Source organism: Rhinoderma darwinii, chromosome 3 (assembly GCF_050947455.1).
Source record: "Rhinoderma darwinii isolate aRhiDar2 chromosome 3, aRhiDar2.hap1, whole genome shotgun sequence".
In the NCBI taxonomy this organism is placed as follows: Eukaryota; Metazoa; Chordata; class Amphibia; order Anura; family Rhinodermatidae; genus Rhinoderma; species Rhinoderma darwinii.
This window is the reverse complement of record NC_134689.1, coordinates 89,911,157-89,938,595: the sequence shown is the minus strand read 5'-3', so window position 1 is coordinate 89,938,595 and position 27,439 is coordinate 89,911,157. Positions and strand designations below refer to the sequence as shown.

The 27,439-nt window shown below is 39.5% G+C and overlaps 1 protein-coding gene across 4 annotated transcripts in view; it reads right to left on the bottom strand.

The window, feature by feature from the left end:
• Positions 1 to 12,033: 12,033 nt before the first annotated feature.
• Positions 12,034 to 27,439, bottom strand: part of AFF4 (ALF transcription elongation factor 4) — a 119,903-nt gene continuing 104,497 nt past the window's right edge. For 3 of the 4 annotated variants that reach the window (XM_075856454.1, XM_075856455.1, XM_075856456.1), the window contains 11 exons: positions 26,026 to 26,937; positions 22,014 to 22,096; positions 21,331 to 21,556; positions 20,695 to 20,783; positions 20,194 to 20,257; positions 19,088 to 19,224; positions 17,435 to 17,506; positions 17,062 to 17,155; positions 15,816 to 15,859; positions 14,062 to 14,282; positions 12,034 to 13,968 (listed from right to left, as the gene is read on the bottom strand). In XM_075856454.1, the coding sequence (XP_075712569.1) occupies positions 13,841 to 13,968; positions 14,062 to 14,282; positions 15,816 to 15,859; positions 17,062 to 17,155; positions 17,435 to 17,506; positions 19,088 to 19,224; positions 20,194 to 20,257; positions 20,695 to 20,783; positions 21,331 to 21,556; positions 22,014 to 22,096; positions 26,026 to 26,937 (2,070 nt within the window). In that variant the 3' untranslated portion in view covers positions 12,034 to 13,840. Of the gene's footprint in view, positions 13,969 to 14,061; positions 14,283 to 15,815; positions 15,860 to 17,061; positions 17,156 to 17,434; positions 17,507 to 19,087; positions 19,225 to 20,193; positions 20,258 to 20,694; positions 20,784 to 21,330; positions 21,557 to 22,013; positions 22,097 to 26,025; positions 26,938 to 27,439 lie in introns of those variants that run through there. The other variant, XM_075856457.1, reaches the window with a different exon arrangement.

Genomic DNA, 27,439 nt, shown 5'->3' with positions numbered 1-27,439 from the left:
TAATTGATGAACCAACTAAAACATTTCTAACTATAGACCATCCAGTGACTCCCAATCTTTATACTTTATCCAAAACACGTAAAACACTTGTACATCCACCAGGACGTCCAATAGTGTCGGGTATAGGGTCTATTTTCTCTGCTGTGGCCATCTTTCTGGATAGGAATCTCAGGACCTTTGCAACAGACACCTCTTCTTATATCAGAGACACTATTGACTTCTTACTCAAAATTAAACAGGTGACTGTCCCCCCAGGAGCTATCTTAGCTTCATTCGACGTAGTCAGTCTATATACATCTATTGAACACCAGTGGGGCCTCAATGCTATTGACCAATGTTTGCAGAATAGTAGTTTATCATGAAAATGTAGGTTTTTTTTCTCTCTCCCCTGGCCATCATTTTGCGATACTATTACTTCACATTTCAAGATGTATTCTATATACAGCAACAGGGAACAGCCATGGACTCTAATATCGCACCTACATACACTAACATTTACAAGGCTATGCTAGAAAAATCATTCATTTACCCCTCCCCACACTTCTCTCAAGTATTGCAATGGTGGCACTATATTGATGATATTTTCCGGATTTGGACAGGCTCCACTGATGAGTTATCTACCTTTCACATGTTCCTTAACACCATAGACCCAAGTGTAAAATTGACGCTACTCATCCTCTTCAATTTCCTTCCTTGACACCTTGGTTTCCATATCTGACAATCATTTATCTACGGACTTATTTGTTAAACCCACAGATGTGAACAACCTTCTGAGGTTCGATAGTAGTGACCCACGAGGCATGGTGCGCTCACTCCCCTACATCCAAATATTCAGAGTGAAAAGGATAGTCACTGATGATTCAACTGCCACTCTCAGACTTAGGGAGATGGGCAATAAGTTTAGGCAGAGGGGTTACCCGAAATCCATTGTAGAAACCAACATGGATAGAACCACTACCATCTCTAGAGACACACTCCTCCCTGACAACACAACTACTACAGTGACTAAAAGATTAACTAGAGTCCCATTTATATCCACTTATACTGAACAAAGCAACAAGATTGCCAACATCATAAGGAGACATTGGCCTATTCTTCACAGCAGCCTTAGACATGTACCTGAATTTGAGATTCCACCACTATTCTCTTACAGACGTTCAAAGAATTTCAAAGACAGACTGGTTAGGGCATCCTTTGAGCCCAAGGTCAAAAAAACAGGACAACGTTTCTTGACAGCAAGTAACACAGGGTGCTATCCCTGTTTATCCTGTTTGAATTGCCACTATATGATTAAAGGACGCTCCTTTACACATCCCATTACGGACAAGATGACCCAAATCAAGCATTATCTCACCTGTAACTCATTTGTGATTTACTTACTGGAATGTCCCTACGGACTGTGGTACATTGGGGAGACCACCCTAGAACTAAAGGTACGACTCAACAACCATCGTTTCACCATTAGAAATAAAAGGTTAGACTTGCCTGTTTGCAAGCACGTCGCTGAAGAACCATACGGAGAGTTAAAATTCAGTATAAATCGACCACATCCCACCCCTACGTTGGAGGTGGTGACAGAGTGGCTTTTTTGTTTTTAAAAACGGGAACTCGAATGGATATTCAGGCTGAATAAGGCCATAGGGTCTAAGGGTAATGTTGATTTCAAGGTGGGCGCTGATGGTTTAGGTTGAGGACTCCTTTGGATCCCACTGATGTGCTCTCTTACCTTCGCTTGCTAATGGTTTAGACATGTACTGACATTCTTTACATTGCTGTTATCAAATTGTATTTTGTTATTCAATATTTCTCTATTATTTTCTAGGGATTCGTTTTCCCTGCTTGCTTCCAGGAGTTTAACCCTCACCCCCGTTGGACACACATACAAGTTATGTTTCCCCCCCCCCCCCCCCTCTTTTTTCAGTCTGGCAACTGTATTCATTTTTTTTGTCACCAGATATGCCGTACCAGGACCAAATAGTTTGCATTATAATCATTATTATTCTGTTTACGGTAACTCAATAATTAAAGCATACTTATTACACTTTGTCTGTTTTTGCATTCTTGAATTGTAAGTGCCTCCACAATATCTACACTACCACCCTATACAGACACTGGAAGTTGGGATACTCACTTGTGTATACGAATGAGTTACCCCTTTTTCCTTTGTACCCCTAGGAGTGAACCCCATCACGTGGGGACCCTGGGACGGGTTGTGTTCTATTCAATTGGGTCTTGGTTTTTAATAAGTAATAGGCCTTCCTAGGGTGTCCCCGCTTTTTGCCATTTTCATAGGACATAAGTGTTATAGTTTTAAAGGGGAATGTCACCCAGCTTTCCCTGACTCCTGAATGGCAAATCTGCCTAAGTATGCAGGAATACCGCAGCCGTTAGTAGCATTGTCTCGAAAATTGGTTACGCACTAGTTCCGATTATTTACCTGGTCCTGTTATCCGCCGTTCTTGGTACTCTTTCTTTCCTCTTTTACCCTGCCGCACTGAAAACATCATATTAGTGGTGCGCATGCGCAGTACGTTCGTACTGTCATCGCCCGTCTCCTCCCCTTATGCATCACGTGCGTGCATGCTCATACGTGAGCCGGGGACGCTGATGTAGTGAGTTTCACTTCATGGAGTGTCGTCCAACGGTGAGTATCGTCTTTCCTGTACTGTACATTTTATTGTAAATCTGCCACTTCACCAATGTTTACTAAACCCTGTATACACTGTACTGCTATACACTGTTATAACAGAGGGCTCTCTGCGCAGATGCCTCACGCTCACTTAGGTTGTTATGCAGTAACCACTAATCGATCACCTATTCCTACTTGTTAACTCAGGTTGAATCACTGATTGTATTACCACACTGGGTTATATATACCCTGTTAAGATTGTTGGTCATTGCTTGACAAAGATCCCATCGAGACAGAACGAAACGTTGCCTGCCTGGGATGAATAAACACACCACTTTTTTTCACCAATTTCCTTGGAGTGCTGCCTCTTCATTTTTTTGGGGATTTCATTAACAAGGGTTCCTAGCCTCAACCTAGGAGGCCTGCACCCACTGCTGTTGCTTTGCTGCTTTATTCTTTTTCTCATTATATATAGTGTATAAAGAAAACATGCACATTTTATATTAAATTGATTACACATCTCAAAATTTGGTATCCCCTAATCTAAAATAACCCGTTATCCGCACCACGACGCACTATTGCGTCATGATGTTTGGAGCGGGCTCATCCACTGTGTATCATCCGCAGCTGACACCCGGGACTTCCTGGCCAATTAACCCAATCAATCATGATCGCAGGATTTAAGTAGTTAAAAATAGGGAGGCACCACCACCCCCCCCCCCTCTGACAGCTCATAATGAAGGCCCCCCAGGGCTGTCTCTCCATCTCATTTTTACAGGAGCCTGTAAAAAAGACAATATACTGCAATACATTAGTACCCGCAACTGAAAATCAACAAACACGCAGCATAAATTGACACGCTGCGGATTAAAAATCTGCACCGCAGGTCAATTTACTAACATTTTCGCTGCCTTTTTTTTCTGCAGCGTGGGCATGAGACTTTCAAAATCTCATCCACTTTGTTGCTACTGTAAATGCTGCGGAATTTCTGTACACAATTCAATTGAGGAAATTCCGCAGTGTTTAAGGTGCACAGGAACCCGGCCATAGGCCACCAAAGCAACGGCCACAATTCATGGAAAATTTCGGCATTACCACAACTTGTGAAAGACTTCCATGTTTCCTTATGGGAACGTTAGGCTTTTGGTAATGGTCCGTGCAACTTATTTGCACACAGAGAATAATTTAAGTCACCCACATGTCATGGTAATGCTGAAGTTTTACCCTGAATTGTGCCAGCCTTAATTGTAGGGAAATTCACTTTGTCTCAAAATTCTCACTTTAAAAAAAGTTGGTCATTTGCATGTACCATCCAATACTCTCCCCCCCCCCCCCCACACCCCGAAAAACACAAAATTTTTCAATACAGAAAATCTATGATATTTATTAAATGTAGTTTCTCCAGTTACAGTTTGCATTTTACAAAGCATTTTAATGACAATTAAAAAGGTTTTCTTTTTTACAAATTGAAATGCAATACCCTTTTCTCCCAAGTATTTGAACTGCCATACATTTGTTTAAAAATACACATTAAAACTTATGCTTCGGACACTCTAAACTTCCTATATTCTCAAAAACCACAAAATACATATACTATACAGGCGTGGGAGAGAAAAATTCTAGTTAAGTATACATTGCTTAACATTACAGCTTTGTGATGTGAAAAGCTCAAAACGCGCATATAAATTGAAAATTTGAGCGCATAAAGTACATTTTGTAATTTAAAAATGTATTGCAACAAATAAACAATTTTAATTAAAGATTTGGTTAAAAAAATGACACATTTTGGATTGAAGCACAGTACAAAATTTGGATTAATAAACATAATAATAAAAGCTTTTTTTTTTTATTCTGGAGTACCTTACTAAATAAATGTAATTTTCAGTGGTAAAAATTAATTACTAAATAAAAATATGTATACTACATTTCAACAATAAAAATGATTTTTTTTTAAATAAATACAGACACATTCCCAAGCCCTGATTTGACTGGATTTGGGAAACATTCTAAAATACATATTAGAAAACGTTCAGGGAACTAGAAGCAGATCACACATTTGAGTGTCACCAATAAAAGTCCTCCCTTTTACGCATGGATACCTCCATTACTGCAATACTTTGTTGGTGTCAAGTGGAAGGGGTACTGGGTGTCTGTGTGAATGGGCATCATGAGATCAAAATGGTGGCAAGCTCTTTATAACGGAGGATACCTTCAAATGAAGATATGCTGCAATACACGAAACCACACACCAAATTAACCCATTACAATATTGCTACCAGAAATAACACTGGGGCACAACACTTTGGAGGCCTGAATGGCAAACATACCTCTAAACACATGATGACCAGTATGAAGCATCTACATGTGCCTCAAGGGGTCTTCACCTTTTCCAATTATTTTGACCATGAAGGTGCATTTTGAGGTCACACATTAATAGTATTTTGGTCTTTAAACTTTGAGTCCTTCAAGTTCACTTGATGCCTGCAGTAAACAGAAACGGCTATTTCTTGAGCTACGATCGAATAATCTGAAAAGTCAACCAGTTGTGGCAGGTGACATTGATGGCTCATATGTTTACTCAGTTCTTCTGTAATCCCTATTAACTTTAATTTAGACATAAGTGGGGAACATGCAGTGGTGACCTACTGGTCAGTAGACGCTGTGATCAGAAAACCGATTTAGATATTTTTAAAAAACTTTGGACAAGAATGGTGGACAGACTATTCCCATGATGGCTGCATTCAGTGAGGTCATATATATGGACTACAAAAATGCCATTTCCATGCGCTCAACCAACAGGTGAACTAAAAAGTTTAGGTAGAAGACAACCAAGCTGGAAAAAATTACCACACACAAAGCAGAGTTCTTTATTAACACTGCCAAATCGGTAAACCATTAACTGTGATCTTCAGACTGAAAGCTTTATGGTAGTAGTTCACAGTTGCACGTCACCTCGAGGTATAGAGTGAGGTCCTACCAGCTTCCTCAAGACCTAACCATACAGGTTTTAATGTAGGAAAGACTGTTCCAATAACTGCAGGACAAACCACGTAAAGTGAAGTGAAAATTTACTACATGACAAGTGTTATGGACGTGGAAAGTCTAAGACAAGATCAAGAGTGAAAGTTAAGAGAGCACATAAACCATTTTATTTCATGATATATGAACACTGGAAGAGAAAGAGAGAACCAGAATCATTGTATAGACATCTACTTCCCCAGACAAGAAACATGCACCCAAGTTATGGTCTTTGCTTTCATTCATAGATAACAGGCATAGTCTACGCTAAGCGAAAAGGGACAGAGTCATGGGTCCAGCAGCCTATGAAACAGCTTTGACTGTTAAAAATATCAATCCCAAAAAGAAGACCGCCAGTAATAACATAACGTGACAACGCAAAACCAGAGCATTCCATAAAAAGTATTAATATTGGTATACATGAAATTGTAAATAATCTATAAATTTGAAAATACTTTTTAGTTAATGCTAGTTTCCTGCAGTGGAGATATTTTGCCACATTGTAGCAGAGAAAATGAGAAAATATGGGAGACAACTTTAAGGTGAATGTCTAATCTGTTTTAGTATAAAAAAAAAAGTCCAAAGTTCTATGCTGATTAATTTTGATATATGGATAGATATATATATATAAATATATATATATATATATATATATATATATATATAAAACCATTAGAGCTCTATAGTTCTGGTACACCGCTCCAAAATGCCTACAGACATTTATTTAAATTAAAGCCTCCAGGCTACCACTAACCACCACTAGAGGGCGCCTTAGAGCTTAGTGCATACAGGCCTATTATTGAGTGCAATGTGAAGCCAGTATGCAACCTCCTGGGCTTCCTCTAGTGGTGACTGCAGGCAGCCAGCATGTTCTCTTTTAAATCTATAGTTATGCAGGGGATTTAGACCTCTATCAGAGAAAGCACCTACATTAGCACAGAATTTTGGACCTAAAACGGACTGTGCTAAAAGGTGGACATTCACTTTAAGTATTGTAGAGATCGACGTGGAGCTGCTGTTCTGTACTGAACAAAATGACAGTACGGAATCACTGTTCCACGGGGAGGCAGAGACTCCTAGCATTAGAAACGTCTAGTGTCAGGAGTCCCGTTCACCTGTACCGTGGTCGGGCCGGAAAATTCGGCCGAGACACGGACCGATTTTCACGGCCCAATATCTGTTGTGTGCAAGAGCTGTTAGCAGGTCTCCATTAGATGCATCCTGGGACTTGTACTTCAACATTTGTAAGACCCATATATTTTACCTGTGATCGATCAAATAATCAGATTTATGGTCATCTTTGTGTACAGTACAACTTAAATACTGAAAACCTTAATAAAATCAGAACTTAAAAAGGCAAATCGCCAGCGCAAAATACAAATAACTGCAGGTAGCATGTTACCGACAAGGAACATCAATGCAGAACAGATAATTAAAAATCCCTTCGTCCATAGAGTATTGTGTAAAATTACATTGTCCATACACATGGAAGGATACCCAATTATAAATATATTCCTTTAACAAACAAACAAACCAGCAATTAAGCCTCAATCTATAATAACATTGCACTTGAATATTGATCTGCAGAAAAGGCAGTGAAGAAACAGCCTTATTCCTGCAATAGTAATAAATAATGTTATGGTTGGCTGAACCCAAGTTCTAGAAAGGATTATCATCCACCAAGATTCTGCAACCATATTAAAAACAAGTACTATACACACTGCATACAACAGTAAAGACAAAAAAAATATATAAAAAAAAAAAATGCATTTGACAGCCTTGGTGTATTTTAGGAGCTTGGTCCTAACATCTTACGTTAATTTAGTTTGGGCTGGACTACCCGCCCGAGAAAACTTTGTGGAGTCCTGGCCCAAGTTTCAAGCCAATGATTTGAAGCACCTTCGAAAAATTATATTTCTACAAAAAAAACAAGATAAATAAACCCATGGGACAACATTTTACAATAACATCCTCTTACCATGGTTACCCTTCTACTATATATGTTTGACATATTGGAAAGGTACCATGTTCTGTCATTTGTTGCACAGTCCACTATACAGGTGGGGCATCTTGTAGTCTTCTATTTTGGGTTTACAGTATAATCTGGAGATAATTCCATACGTGCACTTTACTTATTCCAGATTATTCTTCTGAATCTGTACATCTGACTATATATGACTATGTTATGATAGCAAAATAAATCTGTATAATCCTATAGGTCATGATTTTATAAGATCATTTGCTTGCGTAAAAAATAATCTAAGTTTATTCAATGGATAATTTATTCACAATGTAAACAAGCTAAAATGAGCTCATTCTACGTGGTGTTGGTCGGACTACACAAATTGAGCAGCTGATCTCTCCAGTTGGCACAAGACACCACCTCAGGATAGAGATGTGTAATGACCAACCCTGATGCTGGTAGAGGGGGTGTCACTAACTACTATGAGGAGAAGGAAGCAGGACATGTATACAATAGAAGCAATGTGTCCGACAGTGACTAAGTGGGTGCATCAAAAATCAAGATACAGCAGTTTCATTACTTGCATTCAATTATATAATCTTTTCCTTACCTACCTCATTGGTAGATATTGGCAGCAGAATCCTTATAAAAAGTTTTTGTTATGGATTAAATGGACCCCCCACGTACCCATCTGTATGAAAAAGGTAATTGAAGAATATAAAAATATTATTGATGGCACAATGCCACCAAACAGGAGGAAAAAACTTAAAAGGTGTTGTCCAGGCACAGACAACCGATTACCTATCCACAGGATCGGTCATCAGTATATGATTGGTGTGGTCCGACACCTGGGCCCCGCACGATTTCCTGCTCTGGCTGCCTCCGGATGTCGTTGCTGGAAGCCGATGGCTCCGACTACTGCATAGCGGCCGTGCTGCAGAACAGTAACTCTGCTCCTATTCACTTGAATGGGAGCAAAACTGCAGTACAGCAGCTCGACCGCTATTCCGTGACTGGGGCCATCTGTTTCCGGCAAGGACATCCGGTGCCCGGAGGCAGCCAGAGCAGCAGATCGGTGCGGGGCACAGGTGTTGAACCCCAACCGATTATATACTGAGGACCGATCCAGTGGACAGGTCATCAGTTCTCTGTGTGGACAACACCTTTAAACATAAAAGGGAAGAAAACACTAAGTTGCTCACTATACAGTCCCTCATGGTTCTATGTAATGGGGGTCTACACTAGTGACTAATGGTTTATAATACTGTGAGAAATAGCATGAAAAATTGCATTATGGGTGTAGTTATTGCCCGAGAGATTACAATAATATCAAAAAGTCAGTGGTGAGGACTGTCGTGAAAAGGATCATGGAAAAAATCTGATGTTAAGAAATGTAGTTTTTGATAACTATACCCATAGCAATGACCATTTCCTTAATGCTACTTGAAGAGTGCAGCTTCTCTTAACTTCCTTCATATCAGGTATGGAGTTAGCAGCTTCTTTCTGGAACACTGGGATGTAACTAGACAATGGGAAATTGTACACAGACCAGAACAGTCTACACCAAGTCGCTGTTATATGATGAATTCCCCCAATGGTGTGAACAACTGTCCACGTAATACAGAAATTGCCTTCCAAAAGGAGTCATTGTGTTATTGGCTAACAGTCCAAGTTCTAGAAAAGATACTGAGGTAAGGCACACAAGAGGCTAAATACGCAGCCATGGTTTCTCTCTCATCTATAAGGGGCCCACACAAGGAGTAGTATTTTATGTTATTGTTACATATGACGGACAGTCAAACCTGAATAGAAGGGTTTTATATGCGAATGTAAGGACTCTATGTGTGGGCACCAGAAGATGCACCTTCTTGTGATACTTTGGATGAAAGCACTTTGATAGTCCTCCCATATTGAAGAGTCCCCTGCAAGGTGAAGTTAGAAAACACTGATGGTGCATTCAAGAGAAAAGGTCTAGAAAACAGACAATACTGCCTACTATGCCAGCAACCAAACGTCAGGTACTACATAACAGAGTTTTGGCAAAATGCCACCTTTTGTAACTTCACTAACAATAAATTTGATGCATGTGCCATTTTATACCCCATGTTGACTACAAAAAAAAAAAAAAATTTTCTACATGTACCATGTAGATCACTGCAACAAAGTCACCCTCTTCAAGAGTTTCATATTAATTCCGTTTTCTAAGGGATAAAGAAGCAGTAAACCAAATATACCATGAGCTAAAAGAACAAAACAAAAAAACAAAGCCTGGGTAAATGCCCATTTTATGAAGTGACAAGGATGTGCGGAGACATTAAAGAGCAATTTCACCTGCAACGTATATGGATTCATTGAGGCGCCATGTTTCAACAAAGCAATTGAAAAAGAGAACATGACAAATCTGCCTGTTTTATGGTCCTGAAATTCAGGACCATAACGCCATGCTTTGAGGCCCATCATCAAGCACCCCCTATCCCGAGGGGCCTGCAACTTAGTTTATATTTCTGTGACACGGAAGGGAGGTGACAATCATGGCACTCGCCGGTAACATATTATAAAATCTTTATTTTCAGTGCTTCATAACAGGAATTGTTTGAGAGACACATGTAAGTGCGGCTGTTTCACGTCAACAGATGCTCCCTCAGGCCTTGAGAAAGCCTTCGGTGATGTGACACGGCTACTGTGACGACTACATGCGTCTGTCTCCTGGAAAATTCCTGTTCTGAAGCACTGAAAATAAAGAATTTATACGATTTGTTATCGGTGATCACCGTGATATATTCTTCTCCTTGGATATTTTCCCAATTGACTTATCATTTGCACGGAGCACCCCAGACAATGGATTATTGTGGAAGCACTGGTCCCAGCAGTCATTTTGGCGATCTCCATTTCCATTTTTGGAGCAGTGCCAACAGTTTTCCCTCGCTATTGGACATCCGTCAGGATGTGTCTAGTTAATTTACTGCAGAAGTACAAATAAAAAAGGTGCATTTTTAACGCTGTTTTAGGCAAATGTCTATGTTCTTTAATATTGGGAAAGCGACATTTCTATTTCTATAAGTAATTGTCCTCAATGTAGCGATCTTGTGTAAAATATTAGGAGTTACAGTATATGGCTATGAAACAAATAAAATCTATTATTAAAGGCAGAATTAACCTGTAGATATCTGTCCTCCCCACGGCCAAAAATGATTGTGGAAGATGATCGCTGACAACCATTACTGGTTGACCTGTGCGCGCTCAGCTTATGACTGCACTGACTGGTTGCGACATTGCAGGAAGAAACGCGTTCACAGACTGTTATGAAGCGTGTGAACAGGTTTGATTTCTCTCCAATTGCTAATTTTCTGTTCCATGAATCAAAATGCAGCCAGGATCAATATCCCGGTCTGAATTGGCTAATATGGCGGAGTTTGCACTCAGCACTGGAAGCACTGCTACTAATAAGGAACCTTGATGTATGAGGGTAAAGACAAAGAGCGGCCGAAGCAACTAATGGATTTCTTGCAAATCTGAACATTTTTAAAAATTCTTGTTACTGTCCGCACTACTAGTGTTTACCCGCAAAAATGGGCAGACAAACATCCATTTAAAAAATGTGCCGATTTACAGTAAAACCTCATGTCGGCTGTGTTCGCCCACATAGCGGCGGCTACATGTGTACTTACCTTTAGTCTTACTTCTTTCTATGTAATCCTTTCTCAATTAGCAGTACCCTTAAAGAGGCTCTGTCACCAGATTCTCAAATCCCTATCTCCTATTGCATGTGATCGGCGCTGCAATGTAGAGAACAGTAACGTGTTTTTTTTTTAAACTTTCATTTTTGGTTCAATTTTATATATAAACAAATGAGCTTTGAAATGGACAACTGGGCGTGTTTTGTGTTTTTAACTGGGCGTGTTTACTTGTTTTACTAACTGGGCGTAGTGAATAGAAGTGTATGATGCTGACGAATCAGTGACCAATCAGCATCATGCACTCCTCTCCATTCATTTACACAGCACATAGTGTTCTTACTAGAACGATGTGCAGCCACATACACAGACATTAACCTTAATCAAGTGTCCTGATAATGAATATACGTGACCTCCAGCCTGGACGTCATGTGTATTCAGAATCCTGACGCTTCTGAATCTTTTCTGTGAGATTTCCAGCAAGGGAAACGAAATCTCGTTTACCTCGTAATCTCGCGAGAATACGCGTGGCTTGCTGGAAATCTCACAGAAAAGATTCAGAAGTGTCAGGATTCTGAATACACAGGACGTCTAGGCTGGAGGTCATGTGTATTCATTACAGGACACTTGTGTATGTGGCTGCACATTGTTCTAGTAAGAACGTGATGCTGCTGTGTAAATGAATGGAGAGGAGTACATGATGCTGATTGGTCACTGATTCGTCAGCATCATACACTTCTATTCACAACGCCCAATTAGTAAAACAAGTAAACACGCCCAGTTAAAAACAATACACGCCCAGTTGGACATACGAAAAAAACACGCCCAGTTGTCCATTTCAAAGCTCATTTGCATATATATATATATATATATATATATATATATATAATAGCTCATAACTTGGCCAAAAATGAAATTTTTTAAAAAAACAAAACACGTTACCGTTATCTACATTGCAGCGCCGATCACATGCAATAGGAGATAGGGGTTAGAGAATCTGGTGACAGAGCCTCTTTAAGCAACCTACATAAAAACCTACAATAAAAAAAATAAAAAATAAAAAGGTTTCCCGAACGTCCTCATGTTAAAGCTAAGTGGTCTATCTAAAAGCGGTTTGTGAGATCCATATGTAGAATTACCATGTAAAGTATTAAGCGCAGAACCAGGCACTGCTGCAGACGTTCACCAGGAGATACTCCACAACCCTTCCCTTCTGAAAAGCAGAACACTGTATACTTTTACAATTATACATCCATGTCATAAAACCAACAACATCCTTTTCTCTTATATAAAAACAAATTTCGCTAAACTTTAAAGACGGTCAGATTAGACCTTAAAAATTCCTTGGCACCAGAACTAAAATTTTGTAGGTCCATTTAGTCAAGAAGGACTTGCAGACCTCCATGTCAAAATCCAGAGGATCCCATTTCATGGGCTAAACACAGAGAAGCCTTGCTTCACATTAAACAATGCGTTTCCCTGCCATCCGCTGAAAACCAGCTACACTTCTGTACTTCTTCGTTTTAGTACCCTACAATACTGGGGAATTGATTCAATACTATAGGCCAGTCACGGTGCAGGTTATTCCATCGTATTATATTATGTCAACTCAATCATACCCTGTTTACCCAGTCTGAAGATTCTATTTCATACAAGCTACGTATCCTACTGATTGTAAAATAGTGTTTTCTCACATGGTCTAGAGCGTCTCTGGACAGTCCATAATACTTCTATATTTCATATATTTATATATAATGTCTCTAGAATTTCTCTTGCTTATAGGAGCTCTATCGGATGTGCGTGTTCCGTTCTGGATCATTTCACAGCTGTTTTATGCCATGTATGAAAAGTACCTAACGCTACACTAAAATGCACTGCTTTTAAACCTCTTCTAACCCGGTAAGACAGTACAAAGCCCACAAACCATTAAAAGAAACAAGAAATGCATATGTTGTATCATAGAAAGTACTTGGAAGGTTAATTTGATAGGTGATATATTTAAAAAAACTGCACAACCCCCTTTCGTAGTAGAAAGACCGGATATAAGATGTCACATACTTACTCCGTCCAACCCTGTGACACGCCACAGCATAGAACACATAGATGTTGAACATACTACGGACTACACGCGGAGACACAATGACCCCCTACACGGACGAAGGTTTGACCATAGATAAGGGAAGGACGCGGCCTTCCTGTAGATTTTACATATGCAATAAGCTTTAGAAAATAAATAGTTTTAAAAAGTTATCGTGCATGATATCAGGAATATAGATTCCTCTGTAAAATGATGGAAAAATTAACATTCATAATGCTATGAAAAAATAGTTTAAATAAGTTTCTTAAATAAAAAAATGGAACCTTCAGCATGTCCCTTAGCAAGACGACGAGGAAAGTGTTAAATGGATATGGCTGAAACAAAAGTTGTGCAGAGCTGTTCGTCCTCAGCGCCAGCCAGACAGTATGTTATGGCAGTCTTCCTTCTAAACAGGACACAGTGTTGTGGAAAAATTTAGAGGCAGCGAGAAAATATTCCGGGTCCCATTAATCAGGTCCTCAATGTTTCAAACCGGCATCTAAGCGTAACCAATGCAGGCCTTGACGGGTATAGCGTACCAGTTCGGTCATGGTGCTCGAGTTAAAGATCAAAGGGCCCATCACTTTATCCAGTTCTGTAAAAAAGTCTGAGAGGAAAAAAACAAAAACAAGGTGGTTTCAGAAACGAGGTAACGACCAGCGGAAGAGCGAAGCGCGTGTGAATTAGAACAACAACGTACCACTCTGCTCTTTACACAGCTGCTCAGCTTGGTCCCAGATCTCAGTGGCATAAAGAAAGTTGGATGTGACCTGGACATAGCTGGCGGCCATCTGATGAATCCTCTGCGGAATAGTTACGGATGATGTACCGCCTGATGAACTAGACACACTGGAGGTATAGTTGTTGGAACTAGCAGGAGACAGCTTGGGAGACACTGGAGAAGGCATGCTGACCGACTTACTGTTCCGAGAGAGAAAGATGGAAATCATGAAAACTTCAAGCGTCAATCTGAGAAAGACCTAAGCAAATCGGTGGCATAACCGCCTTATATGGATTGTTTTATTCCGGATTACAATATATATTGTGCATAAGATATTAAAACCATTTGGTGTTCAGTTAGCGCTCGAACATATTCCAAAGCATAGAAAAATTCCAGCCCATCTCCTATGAAGTAAAACGCTTCATGTATTTTATGTAAAAGAGGACCAATATCTATTTAACCCCTTCTTGACCAGCCTATTTTAGGCCCTAATAAATGACCAAGCTAGTTTTTTTTTAAAGTTTTTCTATAGTTGCATTCAAAGAGTTAACTTTTTTTAGTTTTCCATCTACATAGCTGTATGAGGACTTGTTTTTTGTGGGATTAGTTGTACTTTTTAATGGCATCATTTTAGGGTACATATTTTTTGATGAACTTTTATTCACTTTTGGGGGGGGGGAATAGAAAAAACCCCTGAAATTCCACCTTTGTTGTACGCATTTTAAATTGACGACGTTCACTGTGCGGCGTAAATAGCACGTTACCTTTATTCTATGGGCCGGTACGATTACACTACATATGTAGAGGTTTTTTATGCTTTACGACTTTTGCACAATAAAACCACTTTTGAACTAAAATTTAGTTTTTTCATCGTCGCTTTCCAAGAGCCGTAACTTTTTTTTATTTTTCTGCAATGTAGTGATTTTTTGGGCTTGTTTTTTTGCGGGCCGAGACGTAGTTTTGATTGGTACTGTTTAGGGGTACATGGGACTTATTGATTAACTTTTAGTATGACTTTTTTGGGGGGCAATGGAAAAATAAATATCAATTTCATAGTTTTTTGCGTTTTTTTTGTTGTTTTTTTTTTTTACTGTGTTCACCTTGCGGCTTAAATTACATTTTAACTTTGTTTGGGTCATTACGGTCGCGGCAATACCACAGAAGTGTAGTTTTAGTTTTTACTTTATGGGAAAAAATGGTTTTATTTTTTTACTGAAATTTTTATTTCACATTAGTTACTTATTTTTTTTTAGTCCCACTAGGGGACTTTACTTTGCAATCTTTAGATCGCGCCTATAATGCTTTGGTATACTTCGTATACAGAGCATTATTGCCTGTCTGTAAATCTGCCAAGCATCTATTAGGACATGCCTCTAGTGCGTCCTAATAGGCATATGCCCAGGGCAGACCTGGGGGCTTTTATCAGACCCCCGGCTCCCATGGCACCCTACCGGAGGCCCGCAATTGCTTTTGCGGGCCGCTGATGGGTGAGAGAGGGAGCTCCCTCCCTCTGTAAAATATTTATATGCCACGGTCGAAGTAAACTTCGATCACTGTCGTTGGAGATGGAGCTCGGCTGTCATCAGATAGCCGAGCCCCAGCTCCAGCCTGCACAGGATACCCACCCAGGCTTAGACTGGGCCGCCGTGAAAAGGTGTATTGGTGGTTACTAAGGGGTTAAAGAAAACATAATAAACACCATAAAGTCAGGAATTAAAAAGCAACTTCCTTACCTTCCGATACCCGGCGACGGAGCTTGTGAATTATTGTAAGAATTCTGTAAACAGGATAAGAACGTATTTAGTGCACGATTTGCACAACAATTTACATTACTGGGCATCTTCCTACAGAGAAATCAAGTTCTTTCCCCACTTCTTACATTTTAATGGATAGAACCACAGATATTTGAGGCATTATACCCTTAAGGGGCTTCACTAGAGTCCTAAAAGACTACTGACACCTTTGACATGCAAAAGATTTTTTACATAGGTTAGTAATTAGCTGGAGCGAATTAAAAAATAAAATAAAAATAAAAAATTGGACCAAATTTTAGGATATAACTCCATTCCTTTATTCATGTCAGACCCCCCCCCCCCCCCTGTAGTGTAAAAGCTCCTACCCATCCCCCTCCCTGCTGGTATAACAGAGAGAAGGAAAGGGTAGAGAAGTGAGAGCGGAGGACGTCGGGCTATCACAGCCAGGAGCAGGTTTTTTTTTTAGGACCCACGTTCGAAACATGGACCTAACAAAATAGGACATTTTTAATGAAGACTATTTAGGAAGTTGCTTAAAGTGTCAGTAAAGTTCTACTCTACCGCCCAAATTAACATTGGACATGGAGATGCTGGGCAGTAGTGTCGCCATCGCAACCGTACAATGCCGGGAGTGTATCGTACACAGGTCCACCTAATCTGAACTTGACCCATCCACGACTCTCCAGGCTTCGTACAGTTGCCACAGCAACAGTACCGCCCATCATGCATGAGGGTCTCTCCACTAAGTGATTTCGGACTGGGGGGGGGGGTGTAAGCATTTCCCACCCCCGGGGGTTGTATAACTGGACTGACACTTATTAAGTTAACAAAAATTCAGTGCAAAAGTGTCGTCCATAGCCCTTAACACTACCAAAACCATGTTTGACTGTCACAAATATCTCTATTAAAATATATATATTTTTTATTAAGGATTATTTTCCCTTTATAAATAGAATGGAAAAAACTAATTTAACCTAACAGTATAAGAGTGCGGTCTTGGACATAAGGCAGTAAAACAAATAAATAGACCAGCACTATCTGCATCGGCTATGTTCACATCACATTTGGGGTGTTCATTCAGCGCCAGGAAATATGCCCGGTGCTAAACGGATGAGAAAAGAGTGTCCCTTTTGGCATCCGCTGGGCAGGCATCCGCAAGTATGTCTTTTTTCTGAACAGTGTAAGAAAGTGCAGCGATTCTGGCACAGATGTCGGTATGACTTACTTTTAGGTGCTCAGTTAACGTTTTCGAATACTTCAGTGCACTCTCTTTCTTCAGTTTAAACAATCTCAAATACAGAAGGGACTGACATCGGAGACTATAAAAACCGAACACAAGAATATGAAGTCAAACATTTTTCAATTCTAACATATGTATGCATGTAATTTATACATATGACCACAAGTCTTCCTTATAAACGGATTTGAGGGGCTTATGGGCTTGTGAGATTGGTGCAAAGTGGAATATAGGGAAGAAAGGGGTGACGAGAGGGTATTATTCCTGTGATAAAACGTGTGGATGAGAGTATTTGGACAGAGTTTCCTTTTAGGCATGAATAACAAATCTTTAAAAGACACAAAATTGGATCTGTACCTACCAAAGAACCCCCAGTCTTTTATCAGCGGATGTAGCATCCGGTGCTGAAGAACTTTTCAATTTCATAGTATACCTAGGAAGTAATGCCGGATACATCAGTTGTGTATAGGTAAACATATGTTATGTTCACATCTTATCTACACTTTTTTTTTAATGGGTAGATGTGAACTCATGCTTCTAAAGAACATAGAATATTAAATATGTTCAAAATCGAAGACATACCTTAATGTCTTAAACAAAAATACACAAACTGAATAACCTAAAGAGAAGATCAGAATAGGCAGAGCAGGAGCTATAGACACGAAATAGCCGCTTGATCATTCGGGTGACAGCTCTCCCTCCTGACTTATCAAGCAGAGAACCACAACCAGAACAATTGGACATGTTGAAATCCAGATTTCTCCTGGCATCTGCCATCAGAAGGCCCTGACACACATTAGATTGCCTGAAACTAGCCGGTTAGGACAGCTTACCCAACGTGTATGGCCAGAGTAGCATTTACCACCAGGCAAAACATTTTAACACCAAATTAAATCAAGGTTCTGGGAACAACTTCCAACAGCACGTAAAAAGTGGTTACTGCAGGAGACGGAAGCCACAAGAAAAATAACCTGCTTTATTGACATTAACTGGTTGCCAACAAAGGAAGAGTATGCTCGTCCTGAGCGGCGAGCACGTCGCCCATTAGGACGAGCATATTTGTCCTGTGTGACAGCTGTCTGTGCGCGCGATCGAGAGCGGGGCAACGGCTGTAATACCGTTAACCCTTTGAACGCCGCGATGACAGCTGATCGCGGCGTTCAAAGAGGGGGGACTGCACATTGATCGCGTCACAGAAAATAACTGACGCGATCAAAGCCCACAACTCATATGGCCAGACAGCCCAGGGTCCACTGAAGGACCCCAGGGCTGTCTGAACATATTTCCTGTTATGGCATACTGAGGTGTGCCCTAACAACTGCCTGTGTACAATCAGTAACAGGCTAATGTACTGGCATATAGATATATGCCAGTAAATTGCAGTTACAAAATCAAAATGATAAATCCCTTTATGGGATTAAAAAAAAAAGTTAAATAAATGTAAAAAAAAAATGTAATGACAAATAAATAAAAAGTTAAAAAAATACAGACATTTTTTTATAATAAACTTTTTAAAATATAAGTCCCAAAACATGAAATAGACATATTTGGTATCGCCACGACCGTAACAACCTGTACAACAAATGTATAACATTATTTATGATGATCGGTGTATGGTGTAAAAAAAAAAAAATATTAAAACTGCAGCGGAATTGCTTTTTTTCTGCATTTTCGCCAAAATAAAAATTTATAGAAATTAAACGATTATTTGTACCAAAATATGGTACCTACATAAAGTACAACTCGTCCCGCAAAAAACAAAGTCTCATACAACTACGTCGTCCAAAAAATAAAAGTTATGAGCGTCGGGATGCAAAGAGGGAAATGTAAAAAAACTGCTCTGTCCTCAAGGCCAAAATTGGCCGTGTCCTTAAGGGGTTAAACATAAAAAAAAAGTCTGAATTCCGCCTATAAATGCTGATTTCTTCACAGCTTGCCTTTGACATTACTGTAAGCAATACAAGAAAGGGTTGAGATTACGATCAGAAATGAATGAATAAAGCCCAACACATACTTAATCAGCTCCACAGTCTCAGCGTACATAGGAAAGGGGGATTTAGACTCTTGCACGCTTTTCTCCAATGCATTCCCACACTCTATGAAGGATACCACGGCATCAAGGTAGTATACGGCTTTTTCAAATCTGTCAGACTACAGAAAGAGGAAACGGGTCTGTCAGAACAATTGCTCAATGTGTTCTATGAAGAGAACATATCAGTTGCATACCCAAAAACGGCTATCTAGTAAAGGCAATACCAACTATTATTGTAAGATATGTGCACAAAACTCGACAGAAGCCATGTACGTTACAAGATAGGACTCCGGTAAAGGAGTTGCCGGTGTCCCTTTTTCAGTCTAGATGATGCGCGCAATAGAAATAGGGTTAATATTACACTGTTTCTCTGTTTTATGTTGATCAAATAGCTTTATGTAAAACCCCCTTTAGAGGAGAACTCCCACCATTTTTTTTATTCTCTGGCCAACTAGAGAATTGACAATTATGTAAATCCGGTGAAGATAATCTTCCTACCGGTGGCTGTATTTGTGAGTTATCCACTCCCTTCTGGTCCTCCGCTATGTCATGTGACCAGCAATAGGACTCTCCAACTGCCACAGCGCCTCATGTGTGGACAGGGAGTCAGTTTCTCCATTCATTCCCATATGAGCCGCTATGACAGTTGGAGAGTCCTATTGATGGTCACATGACATAGCGGAGGACCAGAAGGGAGTGGATAACTCACAAATACAGCCACCGGTAAGATTACCTTCACCACAATTTACATAATTTTAAATTGTCAATTGTCTAGTTGGCCAGAGAATAAAAAAAAAAATTGTGGGAGTTCTCCTCTAAAGGGGGTTTTACATAAAGCCATTTGATAATTAAACATAAAACAGAGAAACAGTGTAATATAAACCCTATTTCTATTGCGCGCATCATCTAGACTTATCTGGCACTCAAGTTGGTATCCGGTTTGGAAAATGCTCTTCACATACGTGGGCACATAGCCTAATACTGGATTCTACGATATGCCTACTCAGCCGACCTGTACAAGAGCCATCTTTCTGTGCTTATTTACAGTTTACATATAAAACTATGGCATCACTAGGTCAATCTTTTACCAAAGCGTCCGCATTGTGCTTGAGCTTCTTTGCTTCTTGCAAATAATGGTCAGCCGAATGATTTCTGAAGGAAAAAGAAAACCGTACAGCTGAATTATAAAGTATTCCCAAAAATATAAAGTGGACAAAAAACAAACAAAAAAAAAAAGACAAAAAACAGAAACCTGCTGCAGGTTGAGAATGAATCTTTTCCTTTAATGCAAGATGAGCTTAGACATCAAGCCCAGCCAGCCTGCTTCAGGATCTACAATACAGCCCCATTCACATGAATACAGCTGTGGTTTGAGGTTCCCTGCACAGCGGTTAGCTGAAAGTAAGACACGGTAAAGGGACCTCAGTGCCTGCGTTCTCTGGATCAGCAGGGGTCCCACAGGTCAGACCGCCAAATTAAAATGGATGGGAAACCATGCAACTATTGTGCAATTAATTGACGCTCTATCATTTTGAAAACTCGTGTAACAATACTCAAAATATTGTTCATTACAAAAAAATGTGTGTTACCTGTCTTCAAAAGTCAGCTTTGCTCTTCGGGATTTGTTATCAATTGGTGGTATAAAGGCAACAGCAGCAGAATTATTTGAAGTTTTCTCCTAGAAAGTAAAGATATTCCATAACTGTTATAGAAGATATGCCAAACCCCCTCAAGGACATTAAACCTTGCCTACCCACTCCCTGACCTTTTAAGTCCAGTTCAAACAACTTTTTTAGCGCTGATTTTGACGAGGAAACTAAGTTTATTCCTGCCTTATCTTAAAGCAGTATCCGCCTTTGAAAATTGATAGGAGGCATTAAAAAAAACGTGCCGCTCGTTTGAAGTTTGTTTTGTTATTTTTTACCAAAAAACGCCCATGGATTTTTCATTTGATTCATTAAAACAGCCTTAAAAAAAAAAAAAAAAAAAAAAGCAATGCTGGCATTTCAAAATATGCCTCAAAAATCCTGAATTAATTTTGAGGCCAATTTTTTCTGCCTGGCAAAAAAAAAAAATCAAAAAAAAATCTGTGTGAATAGGGCCTTATACTAATGCTCAGAAGGACAAATGGTATATCACTTGTTGATGGGTTGACAAAAAAGCTAAAAACCGTGTTTCTTTACAATAATATTACCACCACCAGAGATGACAATTTTCTTCCGTACCTTGGGTTCCTTTGTAGTGTTAGAGGACTTCCCTTCAGTCTTTCTTTGCTTGGCAGAAGAGTTACTTTTGGTGCTGCTATCTTTAGTGCTGCCACTGCTGCCCGATTTCAGCGATGACGACTGACTTACTGTTCTCTTACGCTCTGTCTTTGATTCTTTCTGTAGTGCAGGTGGAGCTGGAGAGGGAAGGGGATCTTTTTCCTTTACTGGATTAGGTTTAGTAGACCTGAAACGAAAAACACATACATTTAACTTAACCTAAACTTCATAAAGCCACATACAAAAGTGAATAAGCTTACACTCTACAATTCGGCAAATATTTGTCTCGAGATCAGATTACGATGGTGTGCATTTGTGCATAAACTGATTACACGATTTTCCGATAGGATATGAACAAATCCTTGATAACATTGATCGCAGTTTGACAAATCAGAGGCCATTCATTTCAATAATGATGACCTAAAGCGACAGTCCACACACAATGCTAATGCCGGCCTCACAACAATGATTTTCATTACTTGAAGACCGGCACTAGAGTGAATTTATATGTACGGATTATCACTATGTGAAATTAGTCAGATTACAGGAAAAATCATAGCAAATAAATCCACCAATCCCAAGTGTTTACAAGATCGGGGCGCTCCTACATGCACCAGGCCCGCAAGGACAGAGAAGTGACTTACTCTCTGTTAGACGCTTTGTGGCTAGATGACTTTTCCTCTAGTTTCTGTTTCTTGCTCTCACTTCCCCTGACCTCTTCTTCATTCTGTAAGGAAAATTAACAATTAAAATCTCTAAATACAGTAAAAAATAGTTTGTTATCCAGGTTTTCCAGTAAGAAAATCCAGAGGACTGTAGTGGAAACATGAAAACATCAGCACCCGGTATTATGTATACAAATGTTTTCTTGGAAATTTAACTAGGGGAAGAAAAAAATAATATTCACTGAAAAAGCAAATCACTTGAAAAATGACATTAGCTTCCATCATTACTTCTTCTAATCGGAATAATGTCTCAATAAACGAGAATTGCCATATCGCCCAAAAAACGCTCAGTACAACAATGTATGAAAAATCAAAAAGCAATGTCTCATCCATCCTATTTTTCTCCCTCCCTCCTGCGCAGTTAGATGGTAGAAAAAATTTGCGCCGTGAGTTATGTTATTTATTTTTGCAGCGTCAATGTAGGAAAAAGCGATTTTCATTTACTTATTTTTTTATCCCGATAACCGGGTACATTAAGTCCTCAGGTTATTACAGTCGTGTGAATACCTAATAGGAGTAAAACATTTTTGTTTTTATGTAATGTATGGGCAATAAAATGGGTTTTATTCTAAATATATTTTTATTTTTTTGTTCCATTTGCTTATCACTTAAAATGTATAACTAATTACAACTTTATTTTTTACTTCTAATGTATAATGCTGATACATTATACGGAGTCACTATGACAAAGGCTGCTATTAGGACAATAGTGTGCCCTAACAGCAGGCTTATAGAGCAGACAGCCCTGGGGTCCTTTCTAGGTCCCCAGGGCTTACTGGAGAAGGTTTCCCTAGTACTTGATCAAGTCACCAGTATTCCAGTGATGCGATTGAAGGAGTACCCTGTGATCATGATGATCGTGGCGATCAAAGGGTTAAACAGCTGGGGTCCGTTCTTTCTAATCCCAGCTGTGTTCAGCAGGATTTCTAAGTTAAGGAGCGGTTATAGGATGAGCACTCAGTAGCCTCTTCTACAGTGACGCCAAAAGATGTCGCTCTAGACTGGAGACCTGCACTGCCTGCCGTCAAGACAGCGGGCGGTCATTAAGGGGTGAACAATGCTACCATCTAAAATTATTAAAGATGTAGCTTGACCATTTCAAGCACTTGTCCCACAACTAAACAACCAGATTGCTTTGGGAAAATAATCCTGCTGCTCGCCCTTGGAAACTGACAGCAGTTCATCTCCACTCTATTGTCATACACGTGACCCAACAGCTCAACTTTAACTGTTCTCAGGAAAAAAAAAAAAATCAAGAGAACAAAATTAGATTTCATTTAGGATAACAAATTTGAGATTGATCATGGAACAGAGGAAAATTACCATTTTTCCAGCAACTATTTTTAGTAACTCCTCAAAAGCAACTAAAAATCTGTACAAGAAAAGCAAGGCCAAAAAACAAGAAGTTTTCCTATTAAACTAAAAAGGAGCCTGAACTTGTGAAATGCCATTTGCTAATGTCCTTTTCCTGATTTCCCAACAATTGTAATGTAAATGCTATGCTGGCTCTGGGGTTACCATGGTAGCAGCAACCGATTTCTATACATGAACGTCCGGTCATGTGATCTCTGCGCCACACACAGAATAGTTACACCAGGCTACAAACAAACATCTAGTGGCTCACTGGATAAATATGACTGGCTAAAATATCACACAATAGTACTACTTATTCTGCATATCTAAGCTTACCTGAATTATCATGGGATTAGATACACTGGCTCAGTAGCACACACAATAGTACTACTTATTCTGCATATCTAAGCCTACCTGAATTATCATGGGATTAGATACACTGGCTCAGTAGCACACACAATAGTACTACTTATTCTGTATATCTAAGCCTACCTGAATTATCATGGGATTAGATACACTGGCTCAGTAGCACACACAATAGTACTACTTATTCTGTATATCTAAGCCTACCTGAATTATCATGGGATTAGATACACTGGCTCAGTAGCACACACAATAGTACTACTTATTCTGTATATCTAAGCCTACCTGAATTATCATGGGATTAGATACACAGTTTAACAATAACAAGACTGAGCGGAGACACTGCGACTGATAGACTGACTGCAGAGCATACAAGCTTGGATACAAGTTTGGAATTTGTGGGCGTGTCCTATTTGAATGCAGCACCTCTCGAGCTGGCTACCAGATGGCTCTCATAACATGACTGTATTCTTCCAATTTCACCAAAAAGGCAACTCAAAAATGACGGCTAGCAAGTTACGTGTTTTTAGATTATTCTAGTTACTCTATGTACTCTAGAAACAAAAACGTTTTAAATTGTGTGACGTATGTACAGCCCCAAAATAATAATTCTGTGCATGGACTTATTTTAAATGATATTATAATAATTTAATCATTCTTCTTTTAAAACACATAGCTTCATAGATTTTAAATGCACATAACCTAATTGAATCCCTCCATTTTAAAGTGGATTTATACTGAAAAAATATTAGTAAATCAGAATTAAGAGCGATAGAAAAAGATCGGTCATTTTATTTGTTTTGTTGCAGAAAAAGGTGACCACAAAGTGTAGACTTCTTAGCGTCCTAGAAACGCATGGTAAACGGTTATTGACTAAGCGTGCTGAAAAAATGATAAAGTAATAGGTTTACCGTTAGTTTCTGAAAAGTTACTACAAAAGACATTAAGAGGGTTGTCCCACGAAAAACATTGGGACCTGCAGCCATCATACATTTATCACCTATCCTGTGGAGAAGCGATAAACGTTTATCGTGCGAGAACCCCATTAAGTGAATATTTATTTAAACACTACATTTTAAAGTTTCCCGCCACCTCCTACTATTTTGTGCCAGAGGCATGTTCTTCACCAGCCGAGTCCTGTGACCTATACATGACTGAAAAATAGCATGCACTAGTGGAAAGAAACAACATGAAGCGGAGCTCAGTAATAAGTTACCTCTACACTGCAGACAGCCATAACAGAAAACATCACCACCACCTGAAGTCAAATTCATTGCTTGCCTAGCTACTCATGCAAATCTATACAAAGAAAGGCATTCTAGAAACCATTTAAAGCTAAATACCAGACAAAAATAACAAAACAAAAAAATCTCTTTTGGCCAGTCACATGGTGCACTCAAATCTGTAATTTGCTGAATGTTGTAATTTCAGAGCAGACTATTGTCCTCTACTAGGCCGCAGTAGAAGCCTGAGGTGGCCTTGACTTGACAGCCACACTGGCATGAGCAACCGAGCAGACCTCAGAAAACACTGCAACCATTTCAGTTTGTCGTATTTCTATGCAGAATGTCAGGTGGTTCAGGCCAGTGACGTTCAGTGGTCAAGGCCTCCTCAGGCTCCAGCTGTGGTCCAGTACTGGACAGTAGGTGAACGGCAGCATTCAGAGAAGTAACTTTCTGGGAGACAGTGAGCTCCAAGTCAATGGCCAATTGCTGAATTTTCAATTTGTGACTAGAATTTCACTTTACCGTAAACCTCCAGTTATGAAAACGAACAAAAAAAAGTTGAATATGTTGAAAGACGACTTAGTACAGTGAAACCTTTTTTTGAACCCAACACCCAAAATTACAACAAATAATGGTCTTCTAGGGGGTGGTCCTCTCAAAGAAGAGGCCAATATACACAGAATGTATGAGACCTGAAAATCCATCATTAAAAAAAATGTGGTCTAGACAAGGGGGTGGTCTTCAGGATAGGTTTCACTGTACACATCCTGGCACTTGGGGCTTATGTTACTTTACTATGGACCACTAATCCTCCATACCTCCCCACACACTTACCTCTGAAGGCCCTTTTAAATGAATACTAGTAAAAGGAACAAACACAAAATGATGCTTAGAACGGACATCAGTATCCAGACTATAAACATAGCACTAAAGTGACTGGAGCAAAAAAATAAAAATAAATGTTCAATAAATAGCTACTGCGGACTAACCTTGTGTTTTCTTTTTCCTTTGCTGGAAGGTTTTTCTGACTGTTTCGGAGTTTCTTTCGGATGTTTCTCTGGTGCAACCTTTTCAACCTTCGGTGGTTCAGTCTCTTTAAAAGGCCTCCCGGGTATCCGTGATAACAGGCTCAAGTCAATTTTAACAATAAGTGGGTATCTGTCCTCAGGCTCACTTAAGGGGGAAAGAAGCTCTTTCTCTTCCATAGGAGAGAACAATCGTTGCCGAAAAATTGTATCATCCTCCTCAACGGAGGGTTTTGCTGGAGGAGTCCTATTGCTCTCAGAATATTTGGGGGTTTGGGAGGAAGGAGGAAGGCTTTCAATTTCAGAATCAGAAGATGAGGTATCGGTTTCAATAAACTCCTTGGATTTTTGAGAGGGTTTACTTGAATTCTTGTTGTACTTTTTCCTTTCTGCTGCAGGTCGAGGTGATGACTTGGTTTCTTTTTTTATATTGGGTTTTCTGGAACCTTTCGTGGCTGCTTTATGGCGATTAGCAGGTAGATTGGTGGTCATTTCTGCTGTTGTTACACTTTCTATTTTGAGTTCTCGTCTTGGAGCCTCTACAGTTGTCTTTTCAAGTTTTTTTGGTTGTTTTTTACCAACATTTCTTCTCTGAGATGTACTTTCACTTTGAGCTGGAGACTTCTGTCTCCCACGACTCCCCTCCGATCCTTTTTGGGCTGCTTTGGAATCTCTTATTTGGGTAGAATTATTAGACTCCTTGAGCCCACTTGGTTCTGTGTAATTTGCTCCGGTTACCTGCTCTTGAACATCCTTTTTGTATCCTTGTGATGATGGAATATTACTCTCTACTGAAGATGCAGGAGACACTTTATGCGGATTGACTTTATTCAGCCAATTGTCCAATTGCCATTTATTTGACGGTGGAGGCTCAGGCTTAAAAGAAAAGTAGAAATTTATCAGTAAAAAAACTCCTATAGGTAGTAAAGCATTCAAAGAGACAAAAAAAACACAAAAATGGCTCCTATAAAATTATAGCAACACAAAAAGCACCTCCTGTCACAGCCACATTATGTAAATGATCCTTTAGCCAATAATCCATTCAAAAGATGCCTTAGAAATATGCAAATCTCTTAGGTACTACTCGGCAAACGTACACAAGTCAAATTTGACTACATTATAGACGAGATGTGTAAAAGATGAGAACTATACAAAGCAACATTCTATCAGTTGTCCAAAGGTTCACAAAATCATTCGATTACCATTGGCTGAATAAGATGATTTAGGGAGGCCTGGGCTACTGACTTTGATCAGAGTCCCCAGTCAAACGCCAAATTGGCGCTGAGCCAAGAAACAGTATAGCAATAATAAAGTATCCGACTCGACTACCCCTCCGGTTTGCTAACTAGCTGGAAGGTGCTGCAAGGGAAGATCTACA